The sequence below is a fragment of the Sarcophilus harrisii genome, chromosome 5 (genome assembly GCF_902635505.1).
Source record: "Sarcophilus harrisii chromosome 5, mSarHar1.11, whole genome shotgun sequence".
NCBI classification, from domain to species: Eukaryota; Metazoa; Chordata; class Mammalia; order Dasyuromorphia; family Dasyuridae; genus Sarcophilus; species Sarcophilus harrisii.
This window is the reverse complement of record NC_045430.1, coordinates 157,003,269-157,020,637: the sequence shown is the minus strand read 5'-3', so window position 1 is coordinate 157,020,637 and position 17,369 is coordinate 157,003,269. Positions and strand designations below refer to the sequence as shown.

General features: G+C 34.0%; 1 protein-coding gene across 7 annotated transcripts in view; it reads left to right on the top strand.

The window, feature by feature from the left end:
• DOCK4 (dedicator of cytokinesis 4) overlaps positions 1 to 13,669 on the top strand; it is a 500,144-nt gene extending 486,475 nt beyond the window's left edge. For 2 of the 7 annotated variants that reach the window (XM_031938825.1, XM_031938824.1), the window contains 6 exons: positions 363 to 444; positions 662 to 771; positions 3,222 to 3,294; positions 5,187 to 5,300; positions 7,811 to 7,872; positions 11,051 to 13,669. In XM_031938825.1, coding sequence (XP_031794685.1) covers positions 363 to 444; positions 662 to 771; positions 3,222 to 3,294; positions 5,187 to 5,300; positions 7,811 to 7,872; positions 11,051 to 11,476 — 867 coding nt within the window. In that variant the 3' untranslated portion in view covers positions 11,477 to 13,669. Of the gene's footprint in view, positions 1 to 362; positions 445 to 661; positions 772 to 3,221; positions 3,295 to 5,186; positions 5,301 to 7,810; positions 7,873 to 11,050 lie in introns of those variants that run through there. The other 5 variants (XM_031938826.1, XM_031938827.1, XM_031938829.1 and 2 more) reach the window with 5 other exon arrangements.
• Positions 13,670 to 17,369: the final 3,700 nt, after the last annotated feature.

Genomic DNA, 17,369 nt, shown 5'->3' with positions numbered 1-17,369 from the left:
TGATAAAACAACCTCTAGCCAAATAGGAATGTCATTTCAGATATAATATTTAAAACACATTTTTATCAATTTGCAAAATCAGATTCCACAAGGATCCCTAACAGACAAAACTTTGAGCTATGGTATTAACAGTAATGAAATTTCATTTATTTTAAAGTATTGAATAGTTCCTGATTCAAATTCCTTTCTTCAGTAATTCTTAATTAATAACATTTGACAGTATTAAAAAGGGGTCTTTTCATTTAAGATAACATGCTAACTTTTAAAAAATATCGATAGTTGTGTTTAGCCTTTATAAAGCATTTCTGTATTTTTTAAAGCCTGTAAGCATAGCTTGATAACAACTTCCCATGTATTTCCAGCCAAGTCCATCTACCTCAAGCTTGAGTTCTACTCATTCTGCTTCACCTAACGTGACCAGCTCAGCCCCATCCAGTGCCAGAGGTCAGTGCCAGAGTAGGAGGTGGAAATGACATTGCCCAGATATCCCTTCGTGCCCTAGTAAACTCCTCCTTCAGGACCCTTCATTCTGCAGAGAAAATATGGGTCTTACTTCGGAGAGAGTAGGGAATTCAAGAAGGGGTTTCCCCTCTGAATGCATCCTAATACCCACTCCCCTCCCCACCAGACTGACCATCTCGCCTTCTTTTTTTCCTTCTAGCCTCCCCTCTCCTGTCTGACAAACACAAACATTCCAGAGAAAACTCTTGCTTGTCTCCTAGAGAGAGACCATGCAGTGCCATCTATCCTACTCCCACGGAGCCTTCACAGGTAGCACTCATGGGAATGGGAGGCTTAGTTAACCAGGTGCAAGGGAAAAGGTAATCATCTAATGTTGGACTGCTTAAAACCACTGGTATTTCTCCAGAGAAGCTGACTTGAGCTTCTGTAAGGCAATGTCACAGGCAAAACAGGGTTGGAACAAAATGCCAAATTTGATTGCATATAGTGTACAAATTGAATTCTCTCTGCCCAAGGTCTGAGAGTTCCTTTTTGCTCATATTAGCAATCAAAATACATATAAGTTTGGCCAAAAGAACACGGAGGGAAATAAAGTTTCTGACCTTGATTTTATCCTTTTTGTCAGAGCCTCCCAACTTCATGCAGCTTTTAATGTTTTTAAAATGTGGTATGTGTGTTATACATCGTTTAAGGTGCCTTTCATGAATTAGAATACATCCAAAGGAAAGTGATGAAGATGAGGAGTATGAATTTTAGACACTGGATTTACTGGGAAATATAATTATTTTCATTTGAAATATTTTCATAGCAAAAAAGGTATTCCTTTTGTTGTTTAGCCTCAAAAGTCATCAGTGGGGGAAGCTGCAGAAAGGGTGCTTTCACTTTAGTGCTAAGAAAAAAAGCACTAATAAATTAGAACCATTTAACAACGTTAGAAAGTGTCTCCTCAGAAGGTGATGAGTTTTTCCCTTCATTGGAAAGCTTCAAGCAGAGGCTGGATGACCCTATGTCTGGGAATCCTTTAAGGAGATTCTCTTTCAGCTATTGGTGAGCTTAACGTCTCAATTCCCTTTTGAACTCTTGAGATTCTGGGATTTTAGTCTCATTTGGAAATACACTACTTAACTGTCTCTAATCTGTTTAAATTTGATGGGACAGAGTTATATTTGTCTTTGTGATATCCAGAAACAATAGAGGTGAAATCATCATAATTCAGGAAAAAATATTTTAAAACTCTCCCTCTCCTTTTTTCTTTCAATAAGTATTTATTCTAGCCATGGAACTTTGGCCCTGGGGATAAAGACAAAATGAAACAGTTCCTGGCTTCAAGAATGTATACTTTGGGAGACAAAGGGAGTGAAAGTAGAGAGATGTCTTTTCTGACTCTTTTCCTACCCTGGATATGAAGAAATTTTGGTGGGATTAAGGAACCTGAAAATAATTTGAGAATTGTAACATGTCAAAAAGTTGAAGATTCACAATATCTTCTGTTTGGTCTTACAAATTATATGGGTGTAAATTTAATCTCTGAACATGTAGCAGGTAAAATATGAGTAAATTCTAAATCATTTCTACCTTTTAACAGAAATAGTGGGTTTTGTTTTTTTCCATGCATCTTTTTCCCCCCCATATTATTTTCTCAGGGAACAGCATCTGAAAAGAGAGATTTGATTTGTAATTGGTTCATTTGTGCTGATTATGTAATCTTCTTGTAATCCCAAGTCACCTCATCTGTAATACTCTGGTATCTTTCAGAAATTATGTCTGAGCACATTTGGCTGAACTAGCTAATCATTTTTATTTCCCTTTGTCATTTGATGTTGCAAGGGAATTTCAATGTTGTTCCATCTGCTCAAGGAAAATGCTGCCAACGTAAAGGACTCAGAAAGTCATGGATACTTGAAATCTCTTGAGTCCTTCCCCTGGTGAAATTATATTCTGTGATGACACAACAAAAAAACTCCTAAATCATGTCTTTTGCCATGTTTTATCTATTTTTGAGGTTATATATTCTAACTTTTTAATACATAAGCTTTCTAACTCTTTTGAAATAAAATCTATTCAACATAAATATTAAAGCCAACATTTATCTTTAATTCTCATTTGAATTTTATTTTCTATAGTATCATATACTGTTATTTATAAATTGTTCTATTGTTTAACCTATACTTAACATTGACTTCAAGAAAAATCAATCTATTTCTAAAATTTTTATTGATTTTTCTTTTACATTTTTGCCAAATATTTCTTTCTACTCTATTAACCAGAGGACCATTCTTTGTCACAAAGAAGGAAAAAAAAAGGATCAACTCTTTTTCAACAGAATCTGATAGTATATGTAGTGTTCTACACCCAAAGTCCTCCCCTATTTTTGAAAGGAAGGAGAGTTGTTTTCTCATTTCTTCCTTAAGGCCTAGATCAGACATTAAAATTGTATAGCATTTACTTCCATTCCAAAAATATATTTAAATGCTAATTTTGTTGCTATTTCTACTTAGACCAATCCAACTTCTGAATATATTTTCCCTTTCTGAAAACAAATGCATTATCTTTCTTTCATTTTTGTGGGGGTGGGGGGGTGCTTTTTGTTTTGGCTTTTTTTCCTAAAGCATAACCAGATTCTTTGTTTCTAGGTTCTTTGTACTATATTTTAAATTATTTGGAATCAAGTTCAGTTGTGAGATATTACGTTCTAAAGAGTATTCTAAGGCAAGATGTTCTATTGCGTTATAAAACATTAAATTCTCCTGAATTTCCAGAGGATGCTGTTTAATCATATTGGAGATGGTCCTTTGCCACGAAGTGACCCTAATCTTTCTGCACCTGATAAAGGTGGGTCTAAACTCAGTTCATCTGCTAGAATTTTTCTTGTCTTCATTTTCAGCCTTCTGTGTATCTAATGTGGAATTTCCTTGCCCTTGCACTTAGTGAAATATTGTTAATAGTCAAAACTTTTTTCTCTTTTGAGAGATGTACATTCATGATTATGGTCCTTACAATTTGTTTTCATATTAAAGTTTGAATATATGTACAAAGAGCAAGAAAAGGAGTCCACAGTTAGTGGCTTTCTGCTGGTGCCTTAATGGAAGACAGTGGAAAATCTCTGTTCTTTAACAATAAAAAGTTGCCAATGTGGTTACTCGTTTGCTGTAAAAAGAAAGGTAACTTTCTAGATTGATTTTTTATTTTCAATTCTCTGTCTCCATTACAAAATACTGTCTCCCAGCCTCATATGTTGTTTGCAGCGACACTGGCTTAGCTCTCTGTGCAATTAAATGGTATTTAAAAATTACAATCCAGTGCATAATGGAATGTGCTTTGTCTGAAAGTCACTTGAAAAAGAAGCACATTCTTAGTTGCAAATAGCATATTAGCATCAATCTGTATGGCACAGCACAGAATGAAATGCAGATTAAACATGTCCTCCTCATCTATTTGGGAATAAAAATGGCCTTTCAGGAAATCACCCATTTGCCTCTTTTCAGGGTCAAGCTTCAAATGTAGAAGAGGTCCACAGGCAAATGAATCAAGAGCCTTTAATGGAAATGTCCTTGCTGAAATGCATTTTAATTGCCCTTCATTAAGAACATAGCTCCTATTTTCATTTGAATGTACTGGAAAATGAATATAAAACTTTTCAGTACAAATCACAGATCCCTTAGGTCCTGACTGAGAAGAATTTAAAAGCTGAAAATGTCACTTTGATACAAATCCAATAGTGGATGCTGAAGGTTGAATTGAGAGATGTAAGATTGTTCACTTCCATTTGCAAAGTTATTTCAAAAAGAACTGTGGCTGGACTTTTAAAAATGATTTTCAAGTAGATGTCCACATAATTATTTGTGGTACTCATCATTAGCTGTTTGTTCATTCTAATCCATGAGATTTAAATCCTTGAAGTTGCCAGGAGATGGCAGTGTCTGTATAGGCAGCTTTCCATGAGATCTGTTGAACTCATTTTGTTTTTGAAACCAGGTTGTATGTATATGTTATGTATTACATATGTATACATATATGTGTGTCACATAACATGAAAGAGAGAGAGAGAGAGTTTTTGTTTTATTGTCCTCAATATGCTTAGTCAAGATTTCAACATCTTTCTGGAAATTAGAGCCATTTCATCAGCCAATCAGGGAGTATGGAGGAATGAACAATAATATCCTTTTTGTTCAGCATCATCTCTGTGACCCACAACAATTCATTTAGGAATTTTTCTGAAAGCACAGGGCCTACCTGACCTCCAAGAGAATACAATAATTATTTTTATTGTCTATCATGTTCTTCCCCTCCCCCCCCCTTTTTTTTTTTTAAATAGCACTGCCCACCAGTTGGGATGTTAGCATTTCATCGCTTCTCCTTTAGGGTACTATTTGCCAAGAAAGTTTCATAAGAAATCAAGTTTTAAAATAGTCTCAAGGATATGTCTGCCATCTGTTATCAAGCAACTAAACAGTTTCTGATTCTCAACAAGCTTCAATCCTGCCTAGAGTTAAGTAGCTCTATTGGATAGCTAAATTGAAATGAAGAGAAATATTATCGCCAAGTTAAATGTCAATTGGAAGTGTAAGTAGCCCATGAAATAATGGCTTGGTATTCAGTAGATTTCTTAGTGTTTTTTGTTTTTGTTTTTGGGTAGTTCTAACTTTCTCCAGGTATTAAAGACTTATTAAGTCACAAAGAAGAGCTGGAAACTTGTGTATTTCAGCTTTCTTATTCCCTTCCAGCTGTGAATCCCACCCCTAGCAGCTGGAGCCTGGACAGTGGGAAAGAAGCCAAGAACATGTTGGATAGTGGGAAACTTATATCTCCCCCTGTCCCTCCAAGACCCACACAAACTGGTGGGTATTTGAGCCATCACTTCTGTAAAAATACTTTTTACTAACCACTCCTCCCTATTCTGAATTTCTCAGAGAAAGATAGGTGTTCATTTTCTGAGAATGAAAATCTGAATAGGTCATTTGTTTTCTAATGTTACTCCTCCTACTCTGAGCTCCTATTCTTCTATAAATATTGAAAAAAATCAATACTGGAACAAACCAAGAACCTTTTAGCCCAGCAGCATTCTGTTTCTAACTCAGACAGGAAAATGACACCCTCCATAATATCATCGTCAAAGATTTAAAGATGTTACCTAACCTAACTAACTCATCTTCATCTCATTATCCAACTGGTTCCTATCAAATTTGATACTAATTCAGTTAATTTTTTCCTAATTTTATTCTGATACCAAGTTAGTCATTACAAAATCCAGCAGTTATTGGTCAGCTATAAAGAATATTTTGCACATAGCAGGATTGATAGTTATAACAATAATCATTTATTTGTTGATTGTTTACTAGAGAGTCCTTCTATATGAGGTTTTATGAAACTTACTTGTTTCATGATAACTAAGGTTACACTTTGTTAGTTTTCTGAAATGACCCCCATGGCATTTGATAAATTTTAGAATTTTTTTTAAAGCAAACAAACATAATTTCATAGCCTCTTTGTTTCCCACACACACAAGTATTCTGCTCTTCTGTCAAGGCAGGAAAGTTCCTAAAAAAAAAATCTATAACAGATTCTTTTAAAATGGCTCTTGTATGATTTAACAGCGAGACTAACAGCTTGTGTTTCTGATGCAGCAATCTATTGTTCTACTTCAGGCTAAGGCATAGGAAGGCTAATTTGAAAGTACAGCTCTAAAGATGAGTTTTTAGTCTCCTGAGAACTTGATTTTTCAAATAAGACATACATTAACTTCAGACATGACCCTTATAGAGTAGTCAGAGGCAAGGTGAAAGATTGGGAACTGAAGACTAGGATTTTCCCCCCAAATCTTGTACTTAATAATTCTATTTATAAATTACCCATGTTAATTTTCTGAGAATTAAAAACTGAGGTCAGTTATTTTCTTATGTTCCCTCTTTTAATCTGAGTTCTGATCATAAGTCAAGTATATGCAGGTATACACGTACACATATGCATGCATACACATTTTATTATCATTCATTCAAATTTATGACTATTGGTAGAATAACTTCTTTTAGTGGGACTGAAGAAATCACAATAATATTGTTACTAAAATGATATTTCAAATCATTTCAGCAAATACATTGAAATGCATTTCTAGTGTCTCCTGGTAATTTTTATTATCTCACACAATCCAATAGTGACATTTATTTGGCTTTTACTTTGCCCAGTGGACAACTTAGAACAAACAAGGGACTTCACAGGTTAGTTAGCCTAATTTCAGACCTGACCTATAGTCAAGAGATCTACATTTCCTTCTGCATAGATTACATATCTAATTTGTTGTGAAGTTTCCATTTGTGTTTGCTATTGTGGGGATCTATAGCTGTATGTATTTCCTCTTTTAAGTCACTGAATAATTTTGTTATAATTCACTGAACAGAGTATACTTAAAAGATCAGTTATTCTAAAGTAATGTGTAACAATACTTAAGTATAAGAGGATCTGACAAGTAATTATGGACCCATCACATTATATCAGATTATGACTGTCCATCCACAGTTAAGTGTTGTGAGTTGTGGTTTAAACGAAAACTAAAAAATCTCTGGTATAAAGAATCAATCTTAATATGGTTCTATTATAAATGTTCTTGTGAGCAATTGTGGACTATTGCCTGTGTACCTCAAAACATACACAATATAATTTTTTTTAAAGTAGAGGAAAGCAGTGTGATCAGAAATGCTAGTTGTTAATATTTTAACATCAAAGAAGAATCTAGCTAGTAGAGACCCTAGTTCAAGCATTACAGTTTCCTACCAAGTTTGTCATTTCATGTTTGAAAAACTTAGAGGATGATGTACAATCCTGGCTGTAAATGTGTGAAACACAAATGATATATAGTCATCTTTCTTATATTTCTATAGTTACATGTATTTTTTTTTCTGTCTGTGTATCTCAGGAGTGTTCCAAAGATGAGGAAAAAGTCATACTGAAGCAAAGGGATTGCTAATGATCCTGCTATAAACTGCTACATTTCTGGCCTGTGGTTCTCCTTTAGCTGTCCAGGCCACAGTGTGGGGTATCTAAGATACTATCATTGCATCAATGAAACACCATGTTTTCAAGACCTCTAGCTCTTGGACCTTCATGAGTGCAGTGACATTTTATTGGAAATTTGTTAGTGATAACTCTGAAGCCTTGAATTTTTGCGTATGTTCCCATTTAGGGTCTATTCTAAGCAAATGCTGGTTGTGGCTTAACATACTAACTTTGGGTATGATAAGAAGGGAAGGCTTTTGGTTTGGGGTTGGATTTTTTTGGCTCCATTAAAATGGAGAGCTACTTGGAATGAATTGTCTAGCTTCTTTGAAATGAAATGAAATCTTTCTGTCTACAGCTTCACCAGCAAGACATGGGACATCAGTTTCTCCCTCTCCTGCTGGGCGATCTCCAATGAAGGTACAGGAACCTGGAATATTTCTCAGGGGAGACAAAGTTTCACACCCCTACTTGCCCTCAGATTCATGACTCTCAGGTGTATACTGGAGTCTTCATCCTCAAGCAGATCATTTATTTCAACAAACAGATATTAAATGCTTCTAAAAAAAATAAAACACTCATTGTATTAAGTATTAGAGATACAAAGATGAAAAATGACAGTTCCTGCTCTTCAAGAGGTTGTTGTTTAATAGGGGAGAGAGAGGGCAAAGCAGAATCCTCATGGATACATGCATCAAGGTGGGAAGATATTCAAGGATGAGGGAAAGTTTCCAATGAAAAATGACTTCTTCCTTATTAGTTACTTACTTCCTGTACAAAATGCAAATTTAAATCATAGGCATTATTTTCCCAAAACAGTAACAAAGTCATAAAGGTAAAATAAAGGAATTATTATAATAGGCTTGAATTATAAGAAATACAAATATCAAAAAGACCAACATTTAAATTGAATGCAAGTCAAAAGTCCCTAATCATCTTCACCAATTTTTAAGTCAAATCTGAGTGAAAAAACAACATTAATTAGAAATCAGGTGGCTATTCTTCAAATCCTACTGGATCCTTTTGTCTTTCTTTCTTTCTTTCTTTTTTTTTGAAGGAAATGGCATGTTGTGGTTTCTGTTTACTTTTTGTTATGCATTATCCTCATCCATCTTAATAAAGCAGCCTAATTTTTTTTTTAATCATTTGAAACAGCCTGCTGGCATGTGAATTAGAAATGCATATTTATGACTGAAAGAAAAGGGAGCCCTGCTCTTCCAAAAGCAGGGAGGAACAATATGGAAAACTTTCAAAAAGATAAGTTTGGATTGCAATGAAGACATAAGCTATTTAAAATTTCAGTACATAAAACATCTACCCTGGAAACCAAAAATGCCTTCAGTCTCTTAGAACAAATTGAATCAGACAGTGTACCAGGATTGTCAATATAATCACTTGATGATATAAGATCTGAGTTTTAGCATAATTGCCTTTTTTTTTTTTTAGAAACTATTGCAATAAAGGTGAGTATGAGGTTAAAGTGAGAATTTCAAGAGTTTTTGCACTTAAGTATATGAGAATACCCAGGTTTTATATCTCTTCTGCTGATGAGGTGTTTTGAAGTTAATGGGAAAGAGAAAACTTAGCCTCTCCAAACAAATTCTGGCAGGTCAAGGAGACATTGAGTCTTGTGCATTGTTAATAATGCCTGATTGTAGAAGGTAAGGGTCCTCAAAGCAAAACTGGAGAAAATCACAGAGAAGTCTGATTTCATTCCTGCTGCTAGACTTTCTACTCTTGTAACTTGCTGGTGAGTTAAATGGTCTCATTATTTTAATTCTGAAGAAATATGTGTAGAATCTGAATCAAACTTTGAGAGGGAGAAGGTTTACAGGTGTTATTTAATGATGAAGTATGTGTGTATGTATACACACACGTACATAAAATGCTAGAATAGAATTTTTTTATATTTTTACATCAAGAGTAGCATTTCATAATACATACATTTCACAACATAGCCCCCACTAGGACAGCCAACCTTGAGAGAGAGAGAATATAACCATGTTTTTATATTTGCCCTATTACCTATTAGCAGAGCTGTAATATATTGACCCAGAATTTTATGCAGGCTTGGTATGATAGTTATTATTTGTCATGTCAGGAAAAGTTTTGAATTTTAATTCTGCCTCAGATAGTTCCTAGCTATATGTTCCTGGAGGGTGTCACTTAACCATTACTTCTTTAGCTGTAAAAATGGAGGCACCAATCTCACAGAAATGTCATGAGGACTGAATGTATTAACATATGCAAAACCTTAAAGCCTTATATAAATATTATATATAAATATTACATCCTGGTTTCAAGTCCTTTCTTTGATATCTCATGGCCATAGGCTGGTAATACTCAAGGTACTTACATGGCTATTGTAATATACTCATTCAGTGATTCTCAAATTTTAAATAACTTCATCAATACAGTTTGTTTTATCATCATTCTCATTGATATAAAAATACTTTATATGTTATGTCATTTGAATCCCATGAGATAAATAAATATTATTATCCCCATTTTACAGATGAGGACACTTAAGATCTCAGGTTAAAGGACTTGCCCAATGTCATATCAATTATTAAATGAAGCTACAGCATGGAAAATACCTCTGGAATAGCAAAAAATATCTGAATAAATGTATTTTACTGACTACAGGCATGGTAACATGTTAGACTCTTATTTAAATAGGGAGAAAATTTTGTAAAGAACATGTCCGAAATCTATATAAAAATGCCATTAAATATCATGTGTTCTCACTCCATAATTCCATTAGAGGGCATACAACTGTTACCAAGTTAAAATAATCTGAGTATAAGAATTAGGTCCTAATGACTAGAATTAGCCTATCATGAATTCAGGAGAAGTATATTGTGGTGACAAAGAGCCATGAATTTGGATCTTTTAAAGAGATGGTCTTAGGACTTCATATTTATAATGGATAGCATATTCCCTGCCTTCTCACTGAGTAAGGGAGGAGATAAAGAAATTTGGAATTGAAAAAAATTTTTTTAATTCAAAAAGAGAGAATACACAATTACATAGACTGCCTAGAATTGGAGTTTTGTACTAGGAAATCTTTTTTTTTCTTTTAAAAATACAAAAGATTTCTGAAGAAAGATTACAACTAACCTAGATTGTTGAAATAACAATTTAGAATGAAAGCAAAAGAAAATAGGTTGAATTTTATGTCACTAGCTTTGAAAGTAGATTCATTCGAACCTTTTGGAGCCTTATTTAAAAATAGGGTGGTTGGTTTTTCCCCCTACATTCTGTCAGTCATGTGTCCATTGAAATTCCACATCATTACCTCCATCTCCGAAGATTGAGATCTTCCCTCTGATTTTGGTATTATCCTTTTGTTCCTTATCTTTTAATTCTTTGGTTCTCTTTTGTCTTCCTAATGACGATAAAGTTGATAAGTCTAATCATGTGGGTGATGCTATGGACTAGGAAGTTCCCATCCAGTTCTAGAGCTTGATTCCTATGTAGGAAATTCAACAGGCAAAGATGAATGAAAGAAAATATTACAGGCAATTCACTATTGATTTGAAATCGCTTCTCTGACTGCCTCTTTGTTTCTCATTGTTTCCACTTTGCTAATGAACAGGGTTCCATGCAATCATTTACCCCATCTCCAGTGGAGTATCATTCTTCAGGATTAATATCCAACTCGCCAGTCTTGTCAGGAAGTTATAGCAGTGGGATCTCATCTTTGAGCCGCTGTAGCACATCTGAAACTTCAGGCTTTGAAAATCCAGTGAATGAACAAACAGTCAGCTTGTCAACCTACAGTGTGCCTGAAGAGCCAGTGAGGAAGGAAAGCAAAACGCCGCCTCCTTACAGTGTTTATGAACGAACTTTGAGGCGTCCTGCTCCGCTACCTCACAGCCTTTCCATCCCTGTTACTTCGGAGCCCCCAGCTTTGCCACCCAAACCTCTGTTGGCTCGATCAACCAACCTAGAGAACGGCAGCCGGAGGACTGAACAAGTCCCTCGGCCCAGACCCCTTCCTCGGAAGGTTTCTCAATTATAAGTCACTTTTCTATTCCCTCATGATGAATCTTTACCATTTACAAAGTAATAAAAATATGGTGAGAAGAAATTTAGTGTAGGCACTTTAATATTTTACCCAGATTTTTTTCTTCAAATAAATGAAATAAAACTTGCTTATTAATATTATGTTGCACAATATTAAATAAAATTACTGATCTAGAAGGCCAGATATTACAGGAAGTGTGGTTGAGAGAATTTCATTAAAACATTCTAATTTGAAAGTGGTAAATAGTGATATAGACTTTTTTGTATCTTTTTATGTTTACTTTTTTTACATAGTCTAATCTAAAATCAACACAATGCTGTCATTTGTGTTAAAGTTGTATACTTTTTACTGAATACTTGATACTATAAGAAAGCTTATTTAAATCAGTGCACATTCTAACACAATTGTCCTTATTCTAGAAGACTTCCGTAAATAGGGCTGAAGTTTCTGGCTTTTTCACAAACAGAATGAAAACTGTACATCATGGGAAAACAGATTGAAGGCCAGTTACTTGAAGTATATAATATTGAAGGGGTTGCAAGCGTCAAGTTTGAGGAGTACCTTTGTTCTGGAGACAAAACACTCCTTTCAGACTGCTTTTGAAGTTTGACAGCTGTCTACATATGTAAAACTATACTTTGAGGATTCATTGATATCAATTCTCCAGTGTTCTTGTCTCCACTGTATCTCTCTCTTTTTTTTAAGGTGCAATTCACTTTCAGTATTCCAACTGCTACCCTAAGCAAAAGACATTGTAGAAATGTTTACTTGGATTTTGTACCTGCTGACTTCAGAAGGTTCTTACATAAAATTGGTCATTGCAGAGGAACAAATGTTCCTGTATTAAATAGGCACAAATGAATGTGTCCCATTAACAAGGATACAGGAATCAATGTTGGACAGTATTAAATCAATACGTGCAAGTGAAGGGATTAAAAAAAACTCTTCAAGAATATAGATTAGTACAATTACATGGCATCAGAACTTGTAAAAGGCAAAGGCATTATTGACTCTCAATTCTTCACAAAATAAGAAATTTCCTTCCAGCTCTACTTTCTTAACAGTGGAATTTCTCTCATCTAACTAATGATCCCCTTTTTCCTCTGGTTGGAGAAAATATCTGTAGTCCAATCTAGTTTAAACTTCCCAACATAGCATCTGTAGATCTAGCTAGTAATGCTAATGCCCCAGTTGTAGGAGTGTGGAAAAGCACCTTGTATGTAATATGTATTTTGTATCTTTGTTTTTTCTTTAACTGTTTATAACACTTGATAATAGATGTATGAACTGTATTTAAAAATCATACTGTTAAAATATTTTCCCTCTTTTGTTGGGAAGCTCATGTTGGTTTAACTGTGTTTGCTTTTGTCAATAGCTTAAACTGGAAGGTGGTGACCACTTTTTTATATTCTCTCAATGAAACCATCCAGCAGGTATATGCTGTTGAGGCTGGTTATAGAGGTTTTCTATAATAAATGTTCAAGTATTTTTGTACATAACTGGTTAATTTTAATAAGAGATACCATTATGTGTAAAAAAAATAAATAAAAGCAAACAGTTGTGTATGCAGTATGATTGTTATAATTATGCCAAATACTTTATGTATGAAAAAGAATATTTGTACATATGTGCTTTTAACAATAATTCTGCCATATTGACTTTACAATTTTGAATGTCAGAAAAAATTAATATATGTTAAAATATTTATGTTTAGTGAAAGTATTCATAATTGAGAAAAGAAACATATGAATTTGAGCTTTGTATCTTGCAAGTTTTTGCAGTCTGAAATTTCTTGAACTTGCTTTTGATTATAACATTTTGTGTTTATAATCACATCCTAAATGATATGGGGAGGTTCCCTTTTTATGTTGGTATAAAGAAGTAAAGCCTCCCACTTAAATAAGGTGTCCCTGGTAAGATAACAAAGCCTCTCTGATTTCTTTTCCCTGTGTAGTTTTATAGATTTGTTGACTAGTGCTTGAGCACAGTATGAATCAGTGTTATTTGCTCTTGAAGCCATTTTTTTTTATTTCTGGCAGTGAACAGAGTTGTTGAATTTATCATGTGCGTGTATTACTGAAGTCAGCTTTTGCAGCAGATTATTTCATGAGATTCTGTTTACCCAGATGTTCATGTTGGTTGCTGCAGAATGGTAAATATGAAATAAAATTACTTGATTAATCTTAACATTTTTATATTTTGTGTGTGTTTTTGTGTAGAGGAGTTCAGCTGTGTAAATCTATCTTCCCAGAGTGAATATTTTCGACTAGTCTCTTGAGATAACTGCTTTCTTGTCACGTGAAACAATGCTTCTCATTGTGTTACTTTTTTTTTTTTCAACTGTACAACTCATGTTTGTGGTATAAAGAGGAAAGATGATGGAAACCTGGGCTTCCTATTGTTTGAGAAGTGGGTTAAATGTAGTTCTTTAGCTGACCATTGATTAGCCTAACTGGATCCCTATTTTACCCTTCAAAACACCAAAAAAAGAAAGAACTCAATGCAAAAATGACAGCCAGCTGCTATGTAAAGCTGCCGACACACCTTCCCTTTGCCAACTGTGACAAACTATGTTTGGGAGCCAGCTGTTTTTAGTCAGTTCCATAAAACTGTGCTAGGAAATGTATTAGGCCAAAAACTGTATGTAAATAAAGCTTTCCTTTTGCTTTATGAGCTGTTCATGTGCCACAAACAAGTTTATTACTCTGAAGTCAATGCTAATCACTCTTGTTTCATAACCTTGTGACAATACATACTTATATACCATCATCAAAATTTTTTAGATTATTTCTCAACTCACCTCTGTGTCCTCAGTCACTATTCTTGTTATGTTATGGACCAAAATACAGCTCCCTTTTCACTCCCCTGTGTTTTCTTTATTAGAATGTAAGCTCCTTGAGATCAGGGACTGTCTTTGTATCTAAGGTGAGTGCCTAATAAGCATTTAATAAATGCTTTTCCATTTATTCAATGTTGGTTTGGGACACTTTTCATTATAACTAAGGTCATAATAATGGTCCAAGTAGCTCAGAATCATATCAGAGTGACAGAATATCTCTATACTGTTCATAAAAGGAATAAAACAAGAAAGAGGGGAGGAGAAGGGGGAAGAAAGGAAATAAGATTTGCAGCTTTATTTAATTGATCCATACTAATTCACACATTAAAAATGTGGTTTAGAACTTTTATCGAAATGAAGGCTTAATTATTGTAAGCCTTGTTCAAAATTTGAGGATAAATTTTCCTGAGTCAATTAAGTGTTTTATAGTTGTTTGTGCTGAACAAAGTAATGTTCCTTTTTATGGAAGCCTTTGAATTACTTACGAAGACAAAACAGTAATAAACATTCATGTTAAGAATGTTACCATCTCAGAGAGTAGGGAAGGGAGGATAGATAGAATATGAAACTCAAAACTTTGTAAAAAATGTTAGAAATTGTTTTAATATGTAATTGGGGAAAAATAAAATATATATTTTAAAAAAGAAAGAGATTTACCTACTTAAAAAAAAAAAGCCTTTTAACTATTACTATTAAGCTAGGTATACTGTATCTTTGTCTTTCAAGAGCTTATTTTCTAAATATGTGATGGATTTGCAAATCCTTACCATAAAGGGTTCCTTTCACCTATCATTTTACTTAGCAAATAAATTCTGGAAATTTGCCTGAAGTAAATAGAGTTTGACTGACTTGCAATCTTATAATTAGTGTCCTAGACAGAATCTGAACTTAAGTGTTCTGGACTCAGCCCAGTATTCCATACACTTCCCATACATTTAGTGAAATTACCTCTATACCCTCTGAACTAAAAAGATAGAAATTTTCTGATACTTCAAATGAACTGTTAACTATATAACAGAGAAACTGGAAGACTTTTAGCATAATATTTGTAGGCGCATAAGAGCTAGAAACCTTTAATATTTTCATCTAATAAAATACTTCAATTTAGAGGTCACTTAACTATGATACTATATGCTGGAGCCAATTCATACTACATCAGAACACGAATCTTTAAGTTTTCAGTGTAAGCATTTATACTTCAGAAATTAGCCAGAAGTACCTATCAGGGTTTAATTTGTTTTGTTGATTGTCTAGACTTTGGAAAATTATAGAAAAAACATTAATTCTACAAATTAAACTTAAAGGTATGATCTGAATTTTTTTTAAAAGAGAGGGAGAGAGTAGGTTGTTAAAGATTTACCAGTACACCCCTGCTTATCTATCTCAACCTTCCTAAGAACCAAAAAGTTAGGAAAAAAGGTCTATGAATGGCCAAACTAGATGCCATATACTACACACTAAAGCTGATACACTTAACTCATAGAAGAAGTCTTTTTGATTAACTGGTATTCCAGCCAAAGGGAAATTATAATTTCTTTGACAATAAGGGTTGTAATAGTTTCCACATTCTATCCCTAAATTTATTTCTCAGCAACTTCTTATTCCTAGTCCTGTCCTTTGGACCAAATAGAAAAAAGTACAATTGATATTCCATATAAACCTTGAAGATAGTCAACATGTGCCTCCCTTGGTCATCTTTTCTCTAGTTTAGACCACCTCAGTTCTTTCTACCAAACTTCATATAGCATTGGCTTAAGGCCTCTTTGTAGTTATTCTGACTACCTTTCTCTGAATATATTATCTAAAAAAGTGAGACCATTCCCTTCTTGTTTCTGGATAGTGCAATGCTCTCAATTCAGCCCAAAATTACATTAGCTTTTTTGGTCCAAATCCTTACCATAAAATTCTCAGATAGCCATTATCTGAGTCTAGCCTTCTAACCAATTTTCAATCTTTTTAAATATGTCATCTAACCTCCATTTCTTTATCTCCCCAATAAGGATAGCATGAGCACCCATTATGCAAGGAATTACAAATTCACATATTTGGAAAGCAAGTTCTGGAAAAACAAAGGTACGGCATACACAGCTTAACTAATAGTTAAAAGGCTTTTTAAGTCTTTCAGGGGGTAACATTCTCTCTTTTAAAAAATATATTTTATTTTCCCCCAATTATATAATAAAACAATTTGTTAAATTCTTTACTAAAATTTAGGTAAGCTACATTTCACATAAAACGAAAGAGACAGTTGGGCCTGAAAAACTTCTAAGTGTACTATGGTTACAGCATAGTATAGTAACTGATGTTCATTATAATAATGCTTTCATCTCCAAAATGTTAACTTATGTTCAACATATACTGTTTTACAAAGCAAGAATAAACGCAGTGCATCTTAAAAAGATTTTCATCATAAGCTATTAAGATAAAATAATTTGGTACTCAAGGGAATAAACTTCAATTATCTTTGAAATCAATGAGACATTATTGTAATGTGATGGAAGGACACAGTTTTCTGGCTCATCACAATGGGAACAAAAAGACTTCAGAACATTTTGATTCTTATGTAATAACTCTCTGGGGTTATTCCCCCAAAATATTGGTGGCTTGAGTTCTCAGAGGGAAATTAATTCTCCTCTTAACTCTATAGGATTCACCCTGAAATATTTGGGTTATATTGTATAGTGAGTCCCCATCTGACATTGTTTACCAGCCAGAATTAGTTAGCCCTTATACAAAAGATATTTACTAATATACTAAAATATTAGTAGAAAACTAATTCCTCCCAAAGTGTGGAACACTCCTTATGAACACAATATCTCTAGGGACACTTGGCTCAAATTTAGAAAGCTCATTTAGCAAAAAGTTAAACTCATGGCTCTGGATTATTGGAAGTCCTTTTCTCCTTTTATGAAGTCCTCACAAATTCTCCAGAAGTGTAGGACTCAAAGCCTTTATAGAGTCTATAACTTCAAGTCTGACTTTCATCAATATGTCTAGTATGTCCTCTTTCAGTTACTAGATGGATGCATTGTATCAGTCCAGTCTCAA